At 36.2% G+C, this 25,477-nt stretch overlaps 1 protein-coding gene across 1 annotated transcript in view; it reads left to right on the plus strand.

Moving 5' to 3' along the window:
• Positions 1 to 305: 305 nt before the first annotated feature.
• The window catches only part of LOC128204393 (uncharacterized), a 33,442-nt gene continuing 8,270 nt past the window's right edge, over positions 306 to 25,477 (plus strand). The window contains exons 1-4 of the mRNA XM_052905809.1: positions 306 to 426; positions 13,856 to 14,310; positions 14,506 to 14,670; positions 19,455 to 19,866. Of these exons, the coding sequence (XP_052761769.1) occupies positions 13,867 to 14,310; positions 14,506 to 14,670; positions 19,455 to 19,866 (1,021 nt within the window). The 5' untranslated portion in view covers positions 306 to 426; positions 13,856 to 13,866. The remainder of the gene's footprint in view (positions 427 to 13,855; positions 14,311 to 14,505; positions 14,671 to 19,454; positions 19,867 to 25,477) is intronic.

A 25,477-nucleotide genomic window follows, 5' to 3' on the forward strand; every position in this document is an offset into this window, starting at 1 on the left:
TAAACATTTCGATCTTTCAATTTTAATCTCTTATAAATTGTATACCCTTTACCAACACTTTAAACCCATAATCTATTACAAAAATCTAAGTTCCTGTCCAAGTTCAATCAACTAATTATTGAAACAATTGAATCTCAAGAAAAAAGACAAGTACGTGACTGCATTTATAACAACTATTAAATGTGGCCCTGGCTTTGTCTAGATTTCAATACAATTCTTTACAACACAATACAACGCTCTATTAAGTAGGTTGTAACTTAATGCAAGGTTTTCAAGAGTTTACAAGATCTCCGTTGCTTCTTCACGTAATGTGTTAGCACAACCTTACCGGAGATCGCTATTCAACTACGATGAACATTGGAGTATTTGAATTACAGCAAGTGAACGATCCAAGAGTTTCATCAAGATAACGTGATTCTGTAAAATGTAAGTATTTACATTTTTTGTCTTAATCTAATAAAGAAATATTTTGTTGCAAGCTTATCACAATTTCTTAGTTATGGAAAATATTATGAAATATTTAATTTCAACTTTCGTGTCAGTTTAGAAATCATCAATAGTCGTTCAATGCTAGACGACACCTTGTAAATATCTATAGTTAAAGGCTTCTTAAAAAGACTTTTTAGATAATATCTGGCTTGATAATCCCTAGCTAACAATTACCCAAATTGCGTATGTTATGTGTACTGGCTAATTGCCATTTAGGTATGTGTTTAAAAGAAATGGGCTGCGCTTCTTCTGCCTTGAGTGATCAATATTTATTAACCTGAGATCTCATCGAAATAACAGAAACCTGGGGGCACTAACGAAATACTTTGTGTTTTACCCTAAAAGTAGTTAGCCTAATGCACCGATCAATTGTAACCACGGCCCCCAGGTCCGGGGGTATACCGGGGATAGCCGGGGACATGGGCCGTGTTTTTACCTTTCAGGTGGCCCCGCAGTGCCGGGTGAATGCGGTGTTTTTTCTTCGCGCAAAATATAGCGGGGAATGGGCCTTACCTAGGGTCCCTTGGGTGCGGGGGCATTTGGCTGGGATTTTACCGTCAGTTAGTCCCCGCAGGACGGGGATTTTATCCGGGGTTGGCTGGACCGAAAGTCAAAGTCCCCGCTATTCCCCGGACCTGGGGGGGGGGGGGGCGTGGTCACAATTGCCTGGTGCATAATCTCTTTAGGTATTTATTTCCTTATGTGTCTGTATATAGCTCCCATTTTGCTTAAAATAGTAAATATTGAAGTCAAATTCCCGGAGAGTTATACGATTATTCTATTAACAGGCTGGGATTTTGCGGGGTCAACGAAATAAACAATTTGAGCTATTGTAACTGAACAATTCATCACTAGTAAACGGTTCAACAAGTATCTCGGGAATTATTGATCATGCTATGGTATTCACAGACTCGGACATCTACACCAAATATAATATACAGATACCAGGGGAAAATGTATATAATAGGACATGACTCTTAAAATTAATATCCATCTGTAAGGGATAATATACAAGTACTCGGATATTACTCTTATACATTACTAGTCATACTAGGGCAGCAAAAAAAAATATACACGTACTCCAATGCGAACTGCAATAATATATACAAACAACGTGACTCTTTATCTATGATGTGGAAAATCTTAAGAAATCGGTTAAGGGGCTAAAGAATGTCTTTCAAGGTGTATTGAATTTTTAAAAAAAGTCATGGATGATAACGCATCTTATAGAAAAATCCCCGTGACCTTAGACTTGGGCATTCACCTGGGACAATAGATTCAACGCCAAGAAGTATTATAATGTTAGTCTAGACAGCAAATGTTCTCATGTTCATTCTTCGTGTGGGTAAAACACGACCGGCAACTTATTTGAACGGGTAGAAGTCTTCTGTTTTTATTTTTGGATTGGTTCCCGACTGCTCAATGAATAATTATCTAAAAGTGCAACTGATAGTTATATTTGTTGAACGTCTGTTTTTTCATAAAATATGCTTAGTTTTTAATTTAAACGTACATGAACGAATCCAATTGACAAAATATTGTTAGATGTTCAGGGGCTTTTTTAACCTTTGTAGAGTACATATATCATCTATATTTTATCAATCAACAGAAAAAATCGAGAATAATTATTATTATAATCTATTTAACCAACCTCTAAAAGGAAAATGTACACATCGACTTGTATTTTAACAGAACTATCATAGCATGTAAATTCTATCATTGATGCGAATTCTATCAGGCTTATTCATTTCTAATCGGACTTATTCACATAACAAGATTATAGGGCTTGTGTAAAATCCCAATTTTGATCACTGATTAGAATTACACATGTAGTTGCAAAAAAAATGCATATGGCACTCTAGTTAAATCCGTGTTGAACAATCAAACCTATGCCGCCAAAAGGTGGAAGGCAAGCTCGAACGTGTCAGGTGAAAAGCTGCAAACAGCATAAAAAATGTACAAAGACATGGACCCGGGCTGTGTTATACAGATGCTTGTAGAACACAAACTACTCTCCAATCCAAGAATGACATAGATAATAATGACTCATGCCGGCTACAATATTGACTATAACAACCCGTTTAAGAAACCAGATACTTGTGATGCTTAAATCAGACAGCGACCTTCGTACATCTTGAATCCTAAGCAGATACTTCGTAAATAATGATAGACCCTTTTAAGTAAACTCGTGAATACCTTACCAACATAATATCTTTTGTCGTAAAAACTGGTAAAGATTGGAAACTGGAAACTAATGTTATCCTCTTGAAGCTTGAACACCTCAAGACCGCTCTACAGAAAAAAGGCTAGCAAATCCCCCGGTGTTTAATTATATCGTAACTGGTCCTTCTTAAGCAAAAGAAGTGACATTCTATATGAACCCTAGTAGATTCAAATAAGGCATCTAGATTTTAAGCTTCTGTTGGAACACAGACATTTATCAATAACACAATGGAAACTACAGGGACAAGCCCAGTAGTCGAAAATAAAAATAAATATACCCTGTTTGGTGGCACAAGAAACAACCAATTCGATAATTAATATCGACCGTTCGAATTTGAACTGTATTGAGCAATACAAGGTCAGTTTCCAATTATGTCTATCAATAGCAGTGCAGTATTATATAAAAACCTGTCAGGGTAAGTTGAATCAGTACAATTTTAAATTGGTGAGTCAGGTGGTGGTGGTGGTAACCATTTACTTCAGCTTGTTCCATCTGCTCATGTTATTTTCTTTGAGCATCACGCACTAGAGGCCAACAATGTTAATATTCAGTTCAACAATCAAGGAAAGAAGTAAGAAATAAGAAATGCACGTTAAATTCTATTCTTGTATCATGTTACAAATATTTATTTAGTCATAGCTCAAGAGCAAAATATCAGAAATAGCAGACAAGATTTTCTATTTAAAACAAACGTACCCTTTGAATACATTGACATATCTTCTTAAGCAATCAAATCAGTTGATTTGTTTTCTGACAATACACACCACAATGAAATAAGAAGACAATTGGACATGACTTTAAAATACGAAGTCTTCTCTTTGTTCGGCTCGTAAAGCAAAACAAAAACACAGAGGATATTTATTTTCCTTTAAAAGAACTGAATTGCAAAAATAAGTCAATAGTTGATGTTGGTTTGAATAGTATAGGATTTGTATATAATAAATATACTCCTCAAAATCCCAGTCTGTCAATCGATTAAAACTCATCTTGAATTAAAGTTTTATAGGCAAAGAAGGAACTTATATGAAAATATGAGGCTTATCATTGCAGTATATATGAGGTTTATTATTAGTTTTAATATTTTCTCAATTGGGAGGAAGGTGGTGTTTAGAAAAGAGAATTGGCCAGTTATTCTTTGACATATCCACATTGATATGAGGACAGTTCAACAGAGGGTTACAAGGATTAGGACCAATACACAACAGTGTGTTTACCATTATGGGGGGGGGGGGGTCACATATATATTAAATGGTTAGCTTAGGTCATTTAGACTGTAGGTAAAAACACATAGTGAATTAGTGAATGACACTATTGATTTTAGCCTGGTTTTCACATAGTGAAACATGGCTAATATAATGTTGCACGTCATCGTTCCGGCGGGCGGGCGGTGTCAAACTTACCTATGAAACATACTAACTTTAAGTGAGGGTTGACATATCTTGACCAAACTCAGTATATGGAATAAGCTAATGGAGATCTTTCATGGGATTGCATTTAGGACCCCCTAGGGTCAAGGTTACTGTTAGCAAAAATAGAAAAAAACGGTTGCAACTAAATAACTTTAGTTAGGGTTGACATCTCCTCACTAAACGTGGTATTTAGGAAGTGTTTATGGGGAATTTTCAGGAAATCAAATTTGGGGCCCCTGCGGTCAAGGTCACTGTTTCTAAAAATAGAAAATGGTTGAAACTGAATAATTTTAGTTAAGGTTGACATATCTTGACTTAACTTGGTATTTAGGAAGAGTTTATGGAGAACATTCAGGGAATTGCATTTTAGCTGAAACTGAATCGAACAATAAAGGCTGAAATTCTTCTGCCAATCTTTGAAAACATAGTTTCGTTGTTTTGCGGCGTTTCTTGTTGTTTATTTCACTGTACATGTTACAGTCCAAATTTATTGTCGTAGGTTAAGAGGTAAATAAGAGGTGACTTTGATAAGGGCACATCGAAGGGAACTAAGAAATATATGTGCAATGGACCTCAAACGTTTCTTATGGACATGTTCATATTGAGGACACTGAATATTTTGAATAAAAAGCCAATAGTTTGCGTTGAAGAGAATGTTAGACAGTAATAGTAAGTTGATATTGTTAAAAATGTGAACATTTGGTAAAGAATTTGAAAAGGGTACACAACGCAAACATGGTATATACTGTAGTTGGTTAATCTATTAAGGAGAATTTGTGAATAAGTTGGCTATGATGTTTATTAAAGTGATTCCTCTATAAGTTTTAGCGTCGTTTATATCACCCTTCTTAAAAACTGGTGCGATTATGCCTGTTCCCCAATACTTAGGATACTTATGTTAAGAAATATGCGATTATATTGTGACCAGACCGATGATTATCTGACCGGACTGTGCATTGCCGATTTTACTTATTGATATCCTTTGGAATACTTCTGTTTTAATCATCAGTTCAGCATGGTTTACTTTCACGGAATCTGATTGGTCAAAGGTTTATGTAACCTTTCTTATGATTGGTTCGTGGATATTTCGCTCACTGTTTCCCACGATTTTCTGCAGTCTCATTTTAGTAACTTTAAAATCCATGCGAGTCTTTTGGAGGTTTGTTTCAAGAGACTAACTAACCATTTCAATCACTGTGCGTGAGGAGAGGTGTACTGAAGCAGTTTTCAATACCACATGATATTGATTACAAATCAAGAACCTGACTTGCGTTGGTTTCTTATACCCGGATAACCATACTGTTATAACTGGCGCCCAACCAAACCAAACCCGTAAAGACCCCGGACAAAGTGAGTGACTGAGGAGCCTGGAAAGAAGGATCCTGGCAGACCCGTACAGATTGAGTGACTGAGATGTCTGGAAGGAAGGATCCTGGCAGACCCGGTACAGAGCGATTTGTTGAAAGGCCTAAAAACGAGGACGTTTTTTGGGAAGGGAGAATAACTCTAGTGATACAAGTTCCCTTATTCGAGCCAATTAGTCCTATCAACATTGTTTATATCAGAACAGAGGATTAAATGTGCATATATATACGTAACAGTGCGTTGTGAAAGGTGCATTTAATTAAGTAACAGTGCTTTTATTAAACAGAGCTATTACCCAAACTTTGTTGCCTACAAACAGTAAGCTGGAGGGATCGAGGCGTATTTCAGAGGACATTACAAGGAGGATTCACCAGTGGACCAGGAGGTTTCAGTGACCACGGACACTGTCATTACTTTTGACATTATTCAAGTGCTAAAATATTTTTTTTTATAATTGCTATATTGATTATTGTGCTAGTGGCTGTTATTCACAATTTGCGAGTGGAGTCGAAAGCATTCTACTGAGGGCGTGATTACATATATTTTGTTGTTTACCCGAAAATTGCAGTTTCGTGCATCTAAATTCACATTAATTACTGTAATTTTACATTTACTGCTGTAATCTCAGCTTAATTCAGCTGTTGCTGCCATTTTCTGGATAACACATATGTAGAAAGATATTGTCAAAAGGAGAGAGATCTCACTGCACAATTAACTCTAACATTATGGGCTTAGGAATATTTAACAACTTCAGTTATTGAAACGAATGTAGGACGAAGTGAACCACTTTCCAAGTGAACAAGGACTAAGTGGACCACTTGGTGAGACGAAGTGAACCATCTATATGTTATATAGGGACTATTATCTTAATGTTATATTACTATGTTTCAGAGTTTATTTTCCTGTTTATAAATGATTTAATATATAGTATGAATAAATTATTAATCATATCTAACTGTTTAATTATAAGAATTTTGTATTTTGATATAACAATGTTTTGAAAAAAAGGAAAAGAAAAATTAAATACCTTTTTATTTAATCCTTATAATGAATATATTATCAAATACATCCTACTTAGTTGAATTTTATTCCATATATGTTAAAACATTTCTCTATGTTTGTTGTTTATTTGAATTGTCATGAAGCTTAAAAGTCTAAGATTTTGGACATGCCTTTTCAATTTTAAACAGCTAAATAAACATCTTTAACGGTGTTGCAAATGTGTCAAGTCTTGCTTTCAAATGGCGATAATTACTAGATATTATATTATCACCTTTCACACAATAGCCACTATATAATACATATGTGGTTCACTTGGTCCTGAAATGGTACACTTTGGAACTGGTTCTCTTGTGAAATGGTTCTCTTCGTCCTGCACCCTATTGAAACTATCATTTCTGATAACTAGCTACAATAATGAGCGATCAGGGATACTCTTTTTATTATTTTGACACTTCTTATGTATCCCTGTAACGCTACAACTCTCTACCATTTAACAACGGACGAAATGATATACTGTAATAATATGCATTGATGTTGAATAATAATGACACAGTTGTTCAATTTTTATCCGACAGTGATCTGAACTCATTTAAATTTGTCATTAGAGTTGTTATTTTCGCATTAATATATCATGGGTCACGAATACCTTTATACATGTACACAACCAGTCAGATTTGTCCCAGATTTACCGATATCGGGATACTTGATAAACAATCGACACTTGTAAGTGTTTTATGATAACTAAACATGTTTTTGGGCATACTGACATCACTTAATATGTGTTTAATAGTAGGCAATAATATTTTCGTAGAAATTTAAATTTATAACGGAGATAATTTCAAAATTGTGGCCGCGATGATTCTCTGCGCAAGGACCGCTTGCTACTTTTTGCTGGGATGGTGGACGTCACGAGTCTGCCATATTAAACAAATTGTCAAAAGACTCGTTGACGGCCAATTAGGTGGACAATTCTGATAACATACTTGGTGTCTAGGAATTTCTACTTATTTCTTGTAATATTCTGCTTTTCGGACATTCCTTATCTCCATTTTAGTTAAATATTTTTATATTTAATTTCTTGTGCTAGATAAATATCTCAGCTGGGACTAAATATACATGCGTTTGTTTTGACATTTGACTTGGTTTGTCTCTTCTGATTGTCTGTTATTAATTAATTAACAGGTCGTAAACATCGGTTCAAAAACATATCTTTTGGATCGTAAAATCATTAGGAATGTGAACTAGCATGATGTATCATTGATTTTGTTTAATTGTTTACTGAAATTCTTTGACAGCGTGCTTTTTGAATTGCGATATTGAGTTTTCATTGGCTGTTCACTGTGACGTATGAATGCGTAATTAGCCCGCTGAATCTTATCTCAAATTCTATTGGTCGTTCTGTGTACAGGTGTCATGTGACGTCACGATTGCTTAGCGACAATACCGAACTTAATGACCTCGCACTTGTTTGCCATACAATATTACGGACGTAATCGAAAACTATCTTGACAATTTTGCCTATTATTCCTTCGTATCGTAGTATTTAGTTGAAAATAGTAGTTTGTAGCATACCACGACCATTTTGTATTGATAAGTTGCGTTTCGTTACCAGTTAATAATTTAGTGGCGATGTAATTGACAAAAACCTTTACGCATTTTACGATTTGCTTACTTTCGGTTTGATTGAAATTTCATTGTTATTTCCACGATATGTAATATTGTTACCCTGTAGAATCGCTTATAAACTATTTAGCTTTATTTTGATTTAAATTGTACACATTTAATTTATTTATTTAACATTTAGTTTATTTAGTTTGATTTTGTGAATTTGATGAGAAATAGCATTACCATTTAATTATTGCTTGATTGAATTTCTGACACTCTGAATAATATTTGTTTTAGTTTCAGCTTATTTGATTTGAATGATTAATTCTGTTTGATTGTGATTTAAATTGGTAATAGTCTTATTTTATTAGAATTTATTTGTCATTGATTGGAATTTTGTCCGTATTTTTTTTTTTTATAATTTTTATGATTATTTTAGGAAAATCTTTGAAATATTTGTTTGACTTAAATAACTTGAATAATTATACATTGATATTCGGTATAGAAGATTGATTTGACTCATTGATTGTGAATTAATTAATTGGTTAACTTTGATGATTGATTTGTACTTTTGCTCATTCCATTGTACTAGAGCACATTGATTACTTTGGATTGCATATTGATTACCCTGTGAAAGATGTGATTACATTTTTTTTTTTAATTAATAGTGGAATTGTGAAGTGAAGGACTCTTATTTGTTTAACACTTTCTTTGAAAGAGAGATGAACTGTGTTAATTAGGTGAACAAGTTTATCAATATAAACTGTGAATACTTGATAGTCATGGCTGCTAAAGAAGAGGCGCCTGAGGAAGTAGAAGCTTCCGGGGGTTTATCCAAAGAAGAAAGCCAAAGGATTGGTTTACTTAGGAGTTTGAAGTTAAAGGCATATGTATCAGATCCTGAAAGAGCTGCCAGACTCAGAAGTGTTAGGTGGAGTAAAACATGAACCCACAAAAGACAAAGATGTGAAGACTGAACCAACACCGAACCACTCTTATCCAAAGTTGAGCATATTTTATGATGAAGAAGGAAAGGGAGAAGGGATAGTTTTAGATACGAAATTGAAGCTTGTTCAAATTATGTTTCACGGGTAAAATGGCCGCGCAGCTGGTGTCTATAAATTTAGATAGCAATATATGGAAAAAAAAAATATCTGCAGACGCAAACCAAATTATCTCAAAATGTCAAATTATGTCCCTGGGGTCAAAACTTGCTTGCATGCCCCAAGGATCACAAGTTTTCTATATACTGAAATAGAAAAACACTTTTACATCTTCTTCTATGAGTCCGCAAAGCCTAGCCACATGATATTTGGTATGAAGCTTCATTTATTAGTTCTTTATTAAGATTAACTTCCTTAAAGGCCTAGATTAATCCTTCTTTAAGTGACCCCCCCCCCCCCCCCAAAAAAAAAAAAAAAAAAAAATCGTGTATAGTACACAACTTCGATGTATTGATCTTTATCTAATTGTATAATTGTCTTATCAGATCTCTGATCTGAGTAACCTGCTGTGCAATTTTTGAGGTTTTATTAAAGAAATGGACCCTTAATGGCCCTGAGCCAATAAACAAATACACAGGAAAATGTGAAACCAGTGATATTAGCAGGAGATGCACAGCAGGGGATTGTCATGCCAAACATTCCTTAAACTAGGCCTTTAACAACCAGTGACTGCCTTAGCTACCACCCTTCCCTAAATTTGCCACGAATTGGACGTGGAAATGGGTGGCAGTTGTTGGAGTACTGGAACAGGTGGCACTTGGTGTAAAATGATGATAAACAGAAGAAAATGGGACTTAGATCTATTTTTTCACCATTTTCCACCAAATGCCACCCAAACGTCGAGTATTGGAACGTTTCCCACCAAATGCCATGTGGCAATATTTTCCACAAAATGCCACCCCAACATGGCAGTAAATGGTGGAGTATTGGAACGTTTTCCACCAAATGCCATGTGGCAATATTTTCCACCAAATGCCACCCAAACGTTGCAGTTGGTGGAGTATTGGAACGTTTTCCACCAAATGCCATGGGGTGGGGTCTGAAAAATAATATGTGTATAATAACATTTCTTTATACATCTTCAACTTTATTGTACAAATTGAAAGATACTTTTTAAACTTAGTACATTCCTATAATGAGTATTATTTTGTCAATTCTTTTGGAAAAAAAGTGAAACATACTTGACAGTACATGCATAAAGCTTATGAATCTCTTAGTCAAGCTTTAAACACAGACTAAGAGCCTAATATGTGTAAAATAAAAACATATATGATAAGTCCTGATCTTATCTGTTTAATAATATGATAAAAAATAGTTACCTTTTAATCAATCCATTTAATTAAACAAAACTGCACGAAAAAATTCTCACTAAAAGTTCCACAAATGCTAGTAACAGTCAGAAGATTCAAATATTTTGAAGAGATTTTCCAGCAGAGAGGTCATTCTGAGTTTAAATAAAAAATGGGATCCCTGTACCTTTGGGGAAATAGCAACAGAGCACATGTACACAGAAAACTGAGTTTAACTCATCATTATCATGATCATGATAATCATCATCACATTGCTGTTGTCATCATGAACATCATCATCATCATCATCATCATCATCATCATTATCATCATCATCATCATCATCATCATCATCATCATCATCATCATCATCATCATCATCATCATCATCATCATCATCATCATCATCATCATCATCATCATCATCATCACCAGCATCACCAGCATCACCATTATCATCAACATGTTGTTGTTGTTATTGTTGTCACCACCACCACCACAATCATCATGATCACCTTCACCACCACCACAAACATCATTATCACCAACACCACAAACAACCACCACCACCAACACAATTGTCAAAATCAACCACCACCACAACTATCACCACCACCACCACCACCACCACCATAATCACCACCACCACAATCATCATAATCACCACCACCACAATCATCATTATCACCACCACCCTCACCATCATCATAATCACCACCAACACCACCACCATCATAATCACAGCCACCACCACCATCATCATAATCACCACCACCACCACCATCATCATTATAATCACCACCACCACCACCACCACCACCATCATCATCATAATCACCACCACCACCACCATCATCATCATAATCACCACCACCACCACCACCACAATCATCATCATAATCACCACCACCACCACCATCATCATCATAATCACCACCACCACCACCACCACCATCATCATCATAATCACCACCACAACCATCATCATAATCACCACCACTACCATCATCATAATCACCACCACCGCCATCATCATCATCATAATCACCACCACCACAACCACCACCACCACCATCATAATCACCACCACCACCATCATCATAATCACCACCACCACAATCATCATAACCACCACAACCACCATCATCATAAACTACCACCACCACCATCATCATCATCATAATCACCACCACCACCACCACCACCATCATAATCATCACCACCACCACCACCACCATCATAATAATCACCACCACCACCACCACCACCATCATAATCACCACCACCACCACCACCACAATCATCATGATCGCCACCACCACCACAATCATCACGATCATTATCACCACCACCACCATCCAAATCACCACTTCCACCACCACGATCATCATGATCACCACCACCACCACCACCACCACCACAATCATCACGATCATTATCACCACCACCACCACCATCATGATCGCCACAACCACCACAATCATCATGATCACCATCACCACCACCACCATCCAAATCACCACTTCAACCACCACAATCATCATGATCACCACCACCACCACCACCACCACAATCATCATGATCGCCACCACCACCACAATCATCACGATCATTATCACCACCACCACCATCCAAATCACCACTTCCACCACCAACTTTTTCACAAAGTGCCACATGTAAAAAAACTGAGTTCAACTTTACACAAAATGCCACCTCCAATTGGGTGGAAATTTCATGGCAATTGGTGAAATTCTTGATATTCCACCAAATGCCAGCCATTTTCCACCAAGTGCCACCCATTTTCCACCAAATGCCACCAAAATCCATGGCATTTGGTGGAAATTGGTGGAAAATTTAGGGAAGGGGATGGCTGTTAATAAAGTCTTTGGTTACTAAGGATGTCATTTGTTGAAAAGGTAGTCTTTGGATTTGGATACTCAAAAGGTAATTGCTAAGGTATTGTATGATTAGGACGTATTTGTTTGCAATAAAATAAGTGGTTGCTATGAAAGTAAGAGGCTGCTTATGAAGTTCATAAGCAATCAATAAATTCCCGGTCAGCAAAACAAGGGCTTACTGGATGTTAAAATTGTACACAATGAAATATATAATGTTTCATCCGCTGTTCATCCACACAGTCATTATGATTTAGGCTTACTCAGCATATCTCACAATTCTGTAAAGGCTTGACGCCAAAGAATATTCAATGAATAATATAAGTGCAAATGGGTCATGATTGCACAATTTTCCGTTAACTAAGAAGTATTTAATTTAGTTAATTGCTTCAGAACTAGGGCGCGTTTATCTTTAAGTATATGTACGAATGCTGTATACGAAATTGATCTCGTAGTTGCAGTTGTATTATTGTGTGTCTCTGTGTATGCTCAACGTGTATCCGTGTGCATTTAAACAAGATAATCACAACAAGGCTTTGAGACGCTCATGCTGTCCAAACCTTTCCTAAAGGCTAAACATGTTGAGTCCTTTTCGGGATATCCTGCCATATAATTATCCCCAATTGTATTACAGGAATAGAGTGATATTGCACAGTTTTTATGCCTCGCACTTCAACAAAAATTGTTAAAAATTAGTAAAAAAAAATGAATGTTCTTGCTATACCTCTGCATCGTCTGCAATATTCATTCGATTCATCCGATGAAAATTTTGGACAAAGTCATAATGGCATGTTAAAAGTCTTCCAAATGTCTCATGTTATGGAAGTTTATTTAGAAAACAATTTCCGGGAAATGAACTTGAAATTTTGAAACTTAATTAAACATTGTAGATTTTCCAGGCATCTTATCACAATGCAAATGGCTTCGATGGCCAAGAGACCAATAAAAAACAGTTATTATTCAGCGTTTGTTGACCAATATTTAAATCAGATTATATGACGATTCGGTAGACGTATATTACCTGTTAAACAGATGAGTGAACTACTTATGAAAGCTTTGTTATATATGCTGTCAACATTGAATGACTACGCCGTGACCATGAAGACGAATAGCAAACAAAGCCAAAAAAATACCACTTTTAAGATCTATATGTCTAAAGGATTTGAACAGCTAGGCACCTTACTGCGTGAATCTGTACAGTTTCATATCGATTAGATCAATATTACTCGTGAATCCATCTGGAATATTGTGCAAAGCGCGATTTCAAATTTAGCACCACTTGTCTACATGTAGGTGCTGCTCTAGCGTGCATATTTCCATAATGTTCAAATGACCATAGCTCTTTAAATACCAGCTATATCTTCATGCAAAACTGCTATACGTTTAAACTGCTATACATTTTTACACTAGATTTGAATGAGTGCATTGAACAGCTTCGAACCAAAGTTTGAATTAATATGAAAAAAAAAATAGAACGAATGTAAACCAAAGAAACTTTTAAAGATGAAATAATAAGAAATTATTATAAACTATAAACTGTAAATAATATTTTCAATTTCCTTATCCTTATCAGGCTATTAGAAGATGGCGGCATATAGGACATTCGCCAGCCCAGAGCCCCAAAACTGGCTGAAACAGTGGAGGGCCGTTTTCATTACGAGGAAAGCTATCTTGCCTTCTGTCAAGACAAAGTCTAGCCATCTGCACACTGATATTTTACAGAAGGCATCGAATGAGCAGACTTGTTCATTAGACCATGGTCGTATATCTGACAACAAACCAATACCTTGTCGATATCATGAAAAACTTCGAAATGAAATCATAGCTATACACAAAAGAACGAAACCATCATGGCGAAACGCTTCTACTGACAAATGGCTAGACTCGTTTGATGTCGCCAAGCTATTCATGCAGTCAGCTGGGTATGAGGATAAATCTTCATTTGATGAAATTGACTTCAACGGACTGGCAGCCTTTATATATAACTGCGGGAAATTCACATCCACTGTGGAAAAACTATCTGATGAGGTAATGATATTCTTTCTTTATCACTCGGTCCCGAAGACAATTAAACATTAACGGCTTTCACACTGGCTATTAACATGATTATAAAATCAAACATCAATTGCCAAATTTTATTTTGTATGTTCAAATGAGTTCATGCTCGATGGACAGTTTAACCATAAGGATTGAACTTTTTTTTAATGTAAATTTAACTTTCAGGCTCGGAATTTCGTGAACAAGATCCGGCATATGCCAGACTTGTGTTCAAAGGCCCTGACAGACCAAGCCACCACTGAGTGTATAGACAGCATGCTTAAGTTGCTGAACGACCCAGATTTCCAGGGAGATCCAGAAATACTGGAAGCAATCAAACAGCTGGATGAGGTAAAGTAAAACACAATAAGGTGGAATATAGATTTGGCGATGAGATAAAAGGTTGATATGCGGACAAAATAGCGACCAATAGGTAAACGATATATACGCGAGTGAAATGAAAATAAATATTTTTACATGTAAAGTGGTTTGGGAGACAAAATATTAAAATGGTGATATAAGAAACTATGACAAACATACAGGCAAGATAGCTTCATAGCTATATTAAGAAGTCAGTTTTTTTATAAACATGTATACATTAATACATTCTTTTTAGAAATATACAAATCAATTATACACCGGATGTTTGTGTCCAGAAAGACGCGGGTAGTTCTGAACAAACACAGCTTTTTCGTCTCATTTTATCAACATATTTCATAAGATCAGATTTTTGCTTAAGAGAACATGATAAAGATGACTTTAAAAGTATTTGAAAACAATATTTAAATTTAGCTTTGGCTTCTTATAAGGTAGAGAGATATTCCTGACTTACGGACAGATAGTAAGAGAGACGTAAGATTGACATACAAAGGCTGGCTGAAAAATACTGATTCTATCTTGTCGTAGACACATGTCTTATGATTGCATTGTTTATAATAATCATGTCACATTCAGAACCCGATATTGGTGCACCTTTTCAAATCCCGGGGTGCTTATATTGGTGTAACAAAGCCAATACCTGTGACACTGATCCTTAAAAATCTTTTTTCGCATTTCATTTTGATCGAAATGTTTTTTTCGCTTTTTTAACGTATATAATATCAACCTATCGTGTTACACCATGTATCAAGCCCAGACCGCTGATTTTTAGCCATCTTTGACAAGCTTCATTCCTATTATGCCCCATATTGTAAAAATCTTAGGAAATTACATATTTGTAGCTGTGACTGTAATTAATACACATAACACACGGAACTGGTTGTAACAAGATTTTATATTAAAATACATGTGCTGTAACTTATGTAGTATCAACCTTATCAGGGTGTAACAACCTGTAACAAGTCGAGAACGCGGATGTTTTTCATGGGTTTGACATGTTACACCAATTTACATCCCCTATTTTAAAAGGTTGTTACAATCTGAAAAAACAATCCTATTTGAGGTGGTTAATGCAATTGTTACGTATAACAAGAGTAGTAGTGTGTAACAAAGTATTGAAAAGAAGTGTTTTATTTCCTCAGTTGAATATTGGGTTACGCGTTTACATAGGTGTGTTTGCACTTTCCCAACCGCTTATTCTTGCTTCTTACTAGAAATTGAGGTTGTGATTGGGGGATGTATTGTGTGTTGTAACAATAGAGCTGATAGGTGATAATTGGCGAAAATTGCTATACTGTGCTGAAAAAGTTGCGTGTATAGTTTTAAGAAAAATTGTTTTTAAATTTTATAAAAAGAAAACAAATATAGAGCTGATTTTTATTTGCAATTCATGAAAGTTCATATAGTTAAAAATGCATGAATAAATGGAAAAACATAAGAATATATATTAAATTATGAATATATATAATTACTCAGCACACTATAGATATAATTATATTCTTCAATAATGCATTTTAAGAGTATAGCACATATTTAAATATTTTTAACCAGGTTTTCACATAGTGAAACCTGATTATTAGAATGGCGAACGTCGTTGATCGGGCGGGCGGGCGAGAGGGCGGGCGGCGTCAAACTCACCCATGAAACTGAATAACTTTAGTAAGGGTTGACATATCTTGACCAAACTTGGTCTATAGAAAGAGTTTATGGGTACCTTTCAAGGGATTGCGATTGGGTTCCCTAGGTTCAAGGTCAATGTCACTGTTACTAATAATAGAAAAATGGTTGAAACTGAATAATTTTAGTTATGGTTGACATATCTTGACCAAATTTGGTCTATATGAAGAGTTTATGGATGCCTTCCATGGGTTTGCATTTGAGGTCCCCAGGGTCAAGGTCACTGTTACTAGAAATAGAAAAATGGTTGAAACTGAATAACTTTAGTAAGGGTTGACATATCTTGACTAAACTTGATTTATAGGAAGAGTTTATGGAGACCTTTCATGGGATTGCTTTGGAGTCCCCAGGGATAAGGTCAAGGTCACTGTTACTAAAAATAGAAAAACGGTTGAAACTGAAAAACTTTAGTTACGGATGAGATATCTTGACTAAACTTGGACTATAGGAAGAGTTTATGGAGACCTTTCATGGGATTGCGATTGGGGTCCCTACGGTTAAGGTCAATGTCACTGTTACTAAAAATAGAAAAATGGTTGAAACTGAATAACTTTAGTAAGGGTTGACATATTTTAACAAAACTTGGTCAATAGGAAGAGTTTATGGATACCTTTCATGGGATTGCGTTTGGGGTCCCTAGAGTCAACGCCAAGGTCACAGGTAATAAAAATTGAAAAACGGTTCAAACTGAATAACTTTAGCTAGGGATGACATATCATGACTTAACTTGATCTATAGGAAGAGTTTATGGAGACCTTTCATGGGATTGCGTTTGGGGTCCCTAGGGTCAAGGTCACTGTTACTAAAATAGAAAAACAGTTGAAACTGAATAACTTTAGTCAAGGTTTACATATCTTGACTAAACTTTGTCAATAGGAAGAGTTTATTAATACCTTTCATGGGATTGCGATTGGGGTCCCTAGGGTCAACGCCAAGGTCACTGGTAATAGAAATTGAAAAACGGTTCAAACTGAATAACTTTAGCTAGGGATGACATATCTTGACTTAACTTGATCTATAGGAAGAGTTTATGGATACCTTTCATTGGATTGCGTTTGGGTTCTCTAGGGTCAAGGTCACTGTTACTAAAAATAGAAAAACAGTTGAAACTGAATAACTTTAGTCAAGGTTGACATATCTTGACTAAACTTGGTCAATAAAAAGAGTTTATGGAGACCTTTCATGGGATTGCATTTGAGGTCCCTAGGGTGAAGGTCAAGGTCACTGTTACTAAAAAAGAAAACAGTTGAAACTGAATAACGTTAGCTAGGGTTGACATATCTTGACCAAACTTGGTCTATAGGAAGAGTTTATGGATACCTTTCATTGGATTGCATTTGGGGTCCCTAGGGTCAAGGTCACTGTTAATAAAAATAGAAAAACAGTTCAAACTGAATAACTTTAGTAAGGGTTGACATATCATGATCAAACTTGTTCTATAGAAAGGGTGTATGAGTACCTTTCATGGGATAGCGTTTGGGGTCCCTAGGGCCAAGGTCACTGTCACTTAAAAAAGAACTGTTGAAACTGAATAACTTTAGTTAGAGATGAGATATCTTAACTAAACTTGGACTGTAGAAAAAGTTTATGGAGACCGTTCATTGGATTGCGTTTGAGGTCCCTAGAGTCAAGGTCGACGTCACTGTTACTAAAAATAGCAAAACGGTTGAAACTGAATAACTTTAGTTAGGGATGAAATATCTTGACTAAACTTGGTCAATATGAAGAGTTTATGGAGACCTTTCATAGGATCGCGTTTGGCGTCCCTAGGTTCAAGGTCAAGGTCACTGTGACTAATAATAGAAAAACGGTTGAAACTGAATAACTTTAGCTAGGGATGACATATCTTGACTAAACTTTCTCAAGTTTATGGATTCCTTTCATAGGATTGCGTTTGGGGTGCCTATGCTCAAGGTCATGGTCACTCTTACTAAACATATAAAAACGGTTGAAACTGAATAACTTTAGCTAGGGATGACAAATTTTGACTAAACTTGATCTATAGGAAGAGTTTACAGAGACCTTTCATTAAATTGCATTTGGGTCATTAGGGTGAAGGTCAAGGTCACTGTTACTAAAAATAGAAAAACAGTTGAAACTGAATAACTTAAGTTAGGGTTGACATATCTTGACCAAACTTTGTCAATAGGAAGAGTTTATTAATACCTTTCATGGGATTGCGATTGGGGTCCCCAGGTTTAAGGTCAAGGTCACTGTTACTAAAAATAGAAAAACGGTTGAAACTAAATAACTTCAGTTAGGGATGAGATATCTTGACTAAACTTGGTGTACAGGAAGAACTTATAGATACCTTTCATGTGATTGCGTGTGGAGTCCCTATGATAAAGGTCAAGGTCACTGTTACTAAAAATAGAAAAACGGTTGAAACTGAATAACTTTAGCTAGGGATGACATATCTTGACAAAACTTGGTCTATTGGAAGAGTTTATGAATACCTTTCATGTGATTGCAGTTGGGGTCCCTAGGGTCAAGGTCACTGTTAATAAAAATAGAAAAACAGACACAGACTGAAGTTCTTCTGTCAATCATTAAAAACCTGGTTTCGTCGCATTGCGGCGTTTCTTGTTAATGTATGTATTGGTTGATATGAAGTTAAAACATATATTAACACCTAATACAAATCTTTTATGCTACCTTTTCTCACACATTTATTACAGTTTTACTAAATGGGCAACAGCCTCAACATATGTCATCACATCCATATGGCCGTATTAGTTTTACCCCTCAACATGATCTATAGTATGTGGACTTTCATTCTCGTCGTGGTTCCAACATTTTCTTGTTTTCAAGCTGTACATGTAGACTCTGGCCTATCCTGCTATTATCAATGAAATTCATTGAACAGTATATATACTAGCGCGTTTGCCATTTTTCAATGGTAGCACCGGTTACATTGAGAAATTTGAGTATCCACTCAAAATCGAGTTTTCGGACTGGCATCAAATCGTTAAAAATCGTCATCCCTAGCTAAAGTTATGTGGTTACATTTATTACAATAATCAAATCAGGGTCAACATTTGTTACAGTATCATTACATATTTACTCTATTTTGCTTTCAGTTGAAGACCCAAATTATAGATCCCAAGGCGGACTGGTTAAAATATATAATTGAAGATGCTACTATCAAAGGCGTTCAAGAAATCACGGAACTTGCTTGTGCTAAAGAAGGAAACTACAGCGAACGTGCAAGTGAGATAAAGGGTGACATTGAAAAACTCAACGATATGTTAATGTCCAGTATAAGGGAACAAGGTGAGAGTGTCATTAACGATATAAAGAAATCTTCTGGCAATTCTCTTGCACAGCTGGATTTGTGCGTAGTCAATGCTAAGAACATTCTGAATGAGACAATCGAAGAAGGCATATTTAAACTAAAAGACACCATTGAGAAGGGGAAAAACGAACTGAGTAAAAAACAAAAGAAAGAAAGTGAAGAAATGGAGAAGCTAAAATTAACGAAAGCAAAGTCAGGTAAGGCTCTTCAAAGTAGCATTTTTTTTTAAGAATGTATAAAGCAATCGACGTGGATTACAACACGAATGTCCAATGTACACGTTTGTCGACGTGATGTTAAAATATCATAGGTAAAACTCAATCACGACAACATGACAACTAAAACAAATAAAAACAAAACGTTATGAAACATTATTCTAAGTAAGAGCTTTAGGGAAATTACTGAGAACTCATTTTTTCAGAAACGAGTAAACGTTTTTTTGAAAGCAACATTTTCACCATCACTATATAAAAAAGTTTTTTTAATTAGTTGGTAATGATTCAAACTTGAATGTATTGCTTTTGGGCTTGTCTCTGTATGCTACAAAGTAGTATTAACCTAGATGTAGACATTTAAAACATTTATTTATTTGAATGAAGCATAGTTAGCTAGGTATATATTATTGGAAACGTTTCAAGTATATTGTTTTGTCTTAACTTGAAAGCATATTCTTAATATAAAATAATAAATATACTTTCAACATTCTGGGTTAATACATAAAGTTGGGTGGTAGGGACTACGTCAATAATACACAGACCATTTCCACACATGAACAAAACACAATATATAAATGCTTATAATTCATGTAAAGAACACTGGCACCGAATTTTCAAACTCCATCATTTTTTTTAAAAATTCAAAAAATAATCTTATAACTAAAAATTATAATACCGAAAATGTGAAAAGATATTGATTTATTTTTTATTTTTATAAATATGCACTTTGTACTGTAAAATATACTAACATGGTATTGAACGTTTCGCTACCCGGGTCACGTAATCATCTAATTACTCAGTTCAAAAGAACTAATGCAGATTAAAAGCCATCAGAATTTTAGGACATGATATCCATCTTCCAAACACACCACCTTAGCCCGGGAAGAAATTCGCCGATCATTCATTTTTTTTTAACATTATTCCCATTTTTCTACTCTTGACTACCGGTTTTATTACTGTTTATCGTCCAGTTTGTAACATGACATTCGATCGGTCGAATGAAATGTCCTCCATTGTGGCGTATTTAAAATCTCAAATCGTTAAGAAACTGAAATTCTAACATTTTGGACCTTCTACTCCGTTAACAAGAACGTCCACATAAAATTGATCAATTAAACGAGACTTACCTGTAAGGTGAAGTTTGATTGAGATTCTCCGAAGCACAAAGTCATGGTGATGGGCTCAAGTGAGATATGCGTCAGCAGCCCTACTGGTCAATCTTTAAAACATCCGTGAGTGAACACCAGTCATACATTGTAGTCACAGTCGTACTTTAGTTACTAAGATATATGGGAGGGAACATTTTGGGTGTGGCACTTGAGCCCATCACCATGACTTTGTGCTTCGGAGAATCTCAATCAAACTTCACCTTACAGGTAAGTCTCGTTTAATTGATCAATTCTCCTTCAGCACAAAGTCACGTGATGGCCCCAGTGAGATTTTAAAGGGTGTTCACGAAACGTTACAAACCAAGAACATTGAAAACTATTTTGGTTTATTTTCTATGTACAGTAATGCATGTAAAATATTAATCAATATTGCATTAATCGACAGAATTAGTATCATCAGCAGCTTTCAAAACACCTTCTGCAAAACTATGATCAGTCAAAGACTGTTTATTATAAAATTTATTAAATATACATTCTGAAGACCAACCAGCGGCATTCATTAAAGTTTGTATTGATGTGCCTGTCCCAAAAGCAGCGCTAGTTGCGGCTGACCTAACACTATGACCTTTAAATTGCTTAGTGTCAATACCGGCACTGGTTAGTACTGATTTTAGCCATCTGGAGATAGTTTCAGTTGAAACTCCTTTATGTGGTTTTTGGACACTAATAAACAAATCACTAACTTCCCCAATTTTGCCGCTGCTTTGTTCTAAATAAACATCTAAGGTTTTAACTACACATAAATCAACATCATACGTATATCGTCTAAATGTAATTGGCTTTACATGAAATCCCGGCCTTGTCTGCTTAATTAGCTGATTTATCACAAATGTAACGGTATCTCCCCCATGGCCCATGTTCTTAATATCTAACATCTGTAATGATTGGGCTCTTTGACCAGAAAGAAGGGCCATGAGCATAACCAATTTCATGGTAAGTGGCTTAAAAGACAGTTTCTCTGTTGGAGACTGCTGTTTGAGATACCTAATTACCACAGACACATCCCAAGTGTTTACATAACGAGGCAGGGCCGGCCGCATGTTAAAAGCCCCTCTCATGAATCTAGAAATAATTGGGTGATTTCCAACTGAGAATTCACTGTTTTGTAAACAAATAAAGGAGGAAATAGCACTCCTCGCAGTATTAAGCACATTGTAAGTTAATCCCTCTGAGAAAAGTTTGTCAAGGAAATTGATAACATCACATACAACTGGACTAGAAACTTGAACATTATTTTCAGTGCAATACATATTCCACTTATTTATATACGTTGTATATTGCTTTTTCGTTGATTTCCTCCATGAACTCATAATTACATCAATGGTCTGATAAACCCTGATCTTTGTATTGTTCCCTGACACATGACATATTAACAAACTTAGTTTCTGGCATAATGGGTGCAGTTTGTCTTTTGCATATGGCAATGTTAGAAGACGTTTCTGTGGTGGAACTCGCCGGGGTGACTCGACTCACATTTTCATTAGAACCGGATACCACATCTGCGTTGTCCAATCTGGCACAACCAACAAACCATCCGCCTTGTCGTGCGCAACTTTTTGCAGTACCCTGCCTATCAGACTGAAAGGTGGGAAAGCATAAAATCTATATTTTGACCAGTCCCAATTAAATGCATCGACACGTGCAGACCCTGGGTCTGGTCTCCAGGAAATGTATTTGTCTACCTGGTGATTCAGCCTAGAAGCAAACAGGTCTATTTCAGGTGGAAAAACTGTTTTGAAATCCTGTTAAACACAGAAATAGATAACATCCATTCTGTATTGTCGTGAAATACTTTACTTACTCTATCTGCAAGGTAATTATCTTTGCCTGGTACATGCTCAGCAGTTAGCCAAATAGTATGCTGATAAGCATATTCCCAAATTACACGTGCAATATCATTGCATTGTTTTGAGCGGGTACCCCCCATGTGATTGATATATGCAACTGCAGTAGAATTGTCTACTCTTACTCTGACGTGCTTTTCTCTTAGGCACAATGTATAAGCTTTTAACCCAAGTAACACAGCGTTTAGTTCTAAATAATTGATATTGTCTTTAAAAGAAGCTTCTGCTATAGTCCACTGGCCACCTGTACTGTTATCTTCACATACTGCCCCCCATCCCTTTGAAGAGGCATCGGTTGTTAATGAGATCACTGGTATGTCCCTGTAAAGAGGCGCCCCGCTGTTCTTGACAGCTTTTAACCACCAATCTAGATCAATCAGAGATTCAGCACTTAGTGTCATATGGGAATCAAAATTGCCTTTATTATATTTCAAAGCACTTGTTTTATCCTGTTCTAAAACTTTTGTGTAAAGTATCCCATAAGGTATTGCTATACTATACGAAATCATTTTTCCTATTATTTCTGCTACCTGCCTAATTGTATAATTAGCAGAGTTCTATAAAGTTTGTATAGCTAGCGTTATTGTTTGCACTTTTTGTTCTGTAAGGGAAATGGTCATAGTATTTGAATTAAGAATGAATCCCAAAAAGACAAGTTCCTGTGTTGGTATAAACACTGATTTTTCGTTGTTTATAACGAAACCTATGTCAGCAAGCAACTCTTGTGTGACAGAAACATTTTCTAGACACTCCGGGTACGTAGTGCCTTGTAAATACGAGTCATCCAAATACACCACAGACGGAAAACCTTTCATACGAAGACAAGAAAATACAGGCTTGAGAAGTTTAGTAAATTTCCTTGGTGCACAGGCTAAACCGTTTGCAAGACATGTATATTGATAAAGCTGACCTCTCCATATAAATCTCAAATATTTCCTAAATTCCTCAGATACGTTCACCGTATAGTATGCATCTTTTAAGTCTATTGACGCCATGAAACAACCAGGTGTTATAAGCCGTATAGCCGCATGTAAACTTTCCATTTTAAAATGTATGTACTCGATTGACACATTAAGACATTTTAAGTTTAATATCACTCTGTATGAACCATTAGATTTTGGCCTTAAAAACACTGTTGAGATAAATTCTCAATCACAATGCTCTGTAGTCTCAATTACGCCTTTATGTAAAAGGCCCTTTATTTCTCTATCCAGCACTATTGTCTCTTTTGAATTTAATTTAGTTTCACGTACATGAGTCTGATTTGGCGTGTCAATAAATTCTATGGTACAGGCATAAACAGTCTCTAAAATACTCTTGTCAGTGGTCAGTTGTTCCCATTGGGTACCGAAATGCTTTAGTCTGCCTGCTAATTTAATGCAGTTAATGTTAGAGTAACTCACCTCAGCTACATTGCAGGTTGGGGTTAATGTTTGGCATGTTGTTTGGGAGTCGCGCTGGACTGTCCCCTGTGCGGTCCTCCTCGAGGATATCCCCTCCCCCTCTGTGTTTGAGGATAACGCGGTGGATACGGTCGTTGTCCTAAAAAAGAGCCTGATTTCCGGAAGGTACGGTCTTTCGCGTAAGGTGTCTGCCTGAATTTTCCAGCACGTACTTTGAATCCAATTTTGTTTGATTCAGTTATTGATTTCAACTGATCAGTTATATTGTCTCCGAATAACATCTGTGTGACTGGATTAGTATTGGAACATATGGCCTGATATTCCTCGTTCAAGTCGCGCTTGATTGACTCACGCCTGCAGGCATTAGCATCTGCATTTCCCACGGCAGTCAGTGCTACGGCATCCACTAATTTTGTGACAAGTTCATCGAAATTCAAACTCTCCTTGCAATCCCGTCCTGCTACCAAGCTATCAATCACCTGCATGATCGGCACCATAGCTCTTAGTGTGAACTGCTGAATCTTTTGAAGCTTCACGTCTTTTGAACGCGTTTTCGCTTCAATTATTCTCCATATTTCAGGATTTACTTAAGGAGGATTTAACTTCGTGACGTTTTCTGGCACGGGGTACTTATCTGCCAAATCATTCCGTTTTTTTTGTCTTCCATTGTCTTGTCAATGATTTTGTCCGTCAAACTGGCAAGAGGTCCCGAAACTGGTGAGCCTTTAGCCTCACTCAATGACAAAGCCGCGGCAATGTCCTCAAATATACCAGCCGCCGTAACTGGCTGGCTGCAGCTGGCCTGGTCAGCGACATCAGGCGTTGGCATTGAGGAAGACTCGTCTTCACTCTCATCGCATGGTTCTTGCATTTGTTTGCGAAGTCGATCAACGTCTGACTTCAAATGCGCAAAATTTTGCATCATCTCTTGCATTAATGCAATTTGCTCCTGTTGGCCTTTCTGAATGGCCAACAAATCATTCTGTGGTGCCCGAGAATTATCCCGTTTAGGCACGTCCGAACTGTCTTCCTGATTACAGGGTATGTCTGTTACAGTTGGACAAAGTTCTTGTGATATTTTATGCAAAATACCACCATCCATGATTAGTGTGATACACTATAACTGTTTATTTCCAAGTGTCTAATTAAAAACTACAATTATTATAACTAAAACTAT

Source organism: Mya arenaria, chromosome 10 (genome assembly GCF_026914265.1).
Source record: "Mya arenaria isolate MELC-2E11 chromosome 10, ASM2691426v1".
Classification (NCBI taxonomy): Eukaryota; Metazoa; Mollusca; class Bivalvia; order Myida; family Myidae; genus Mya; species Mya arenaria.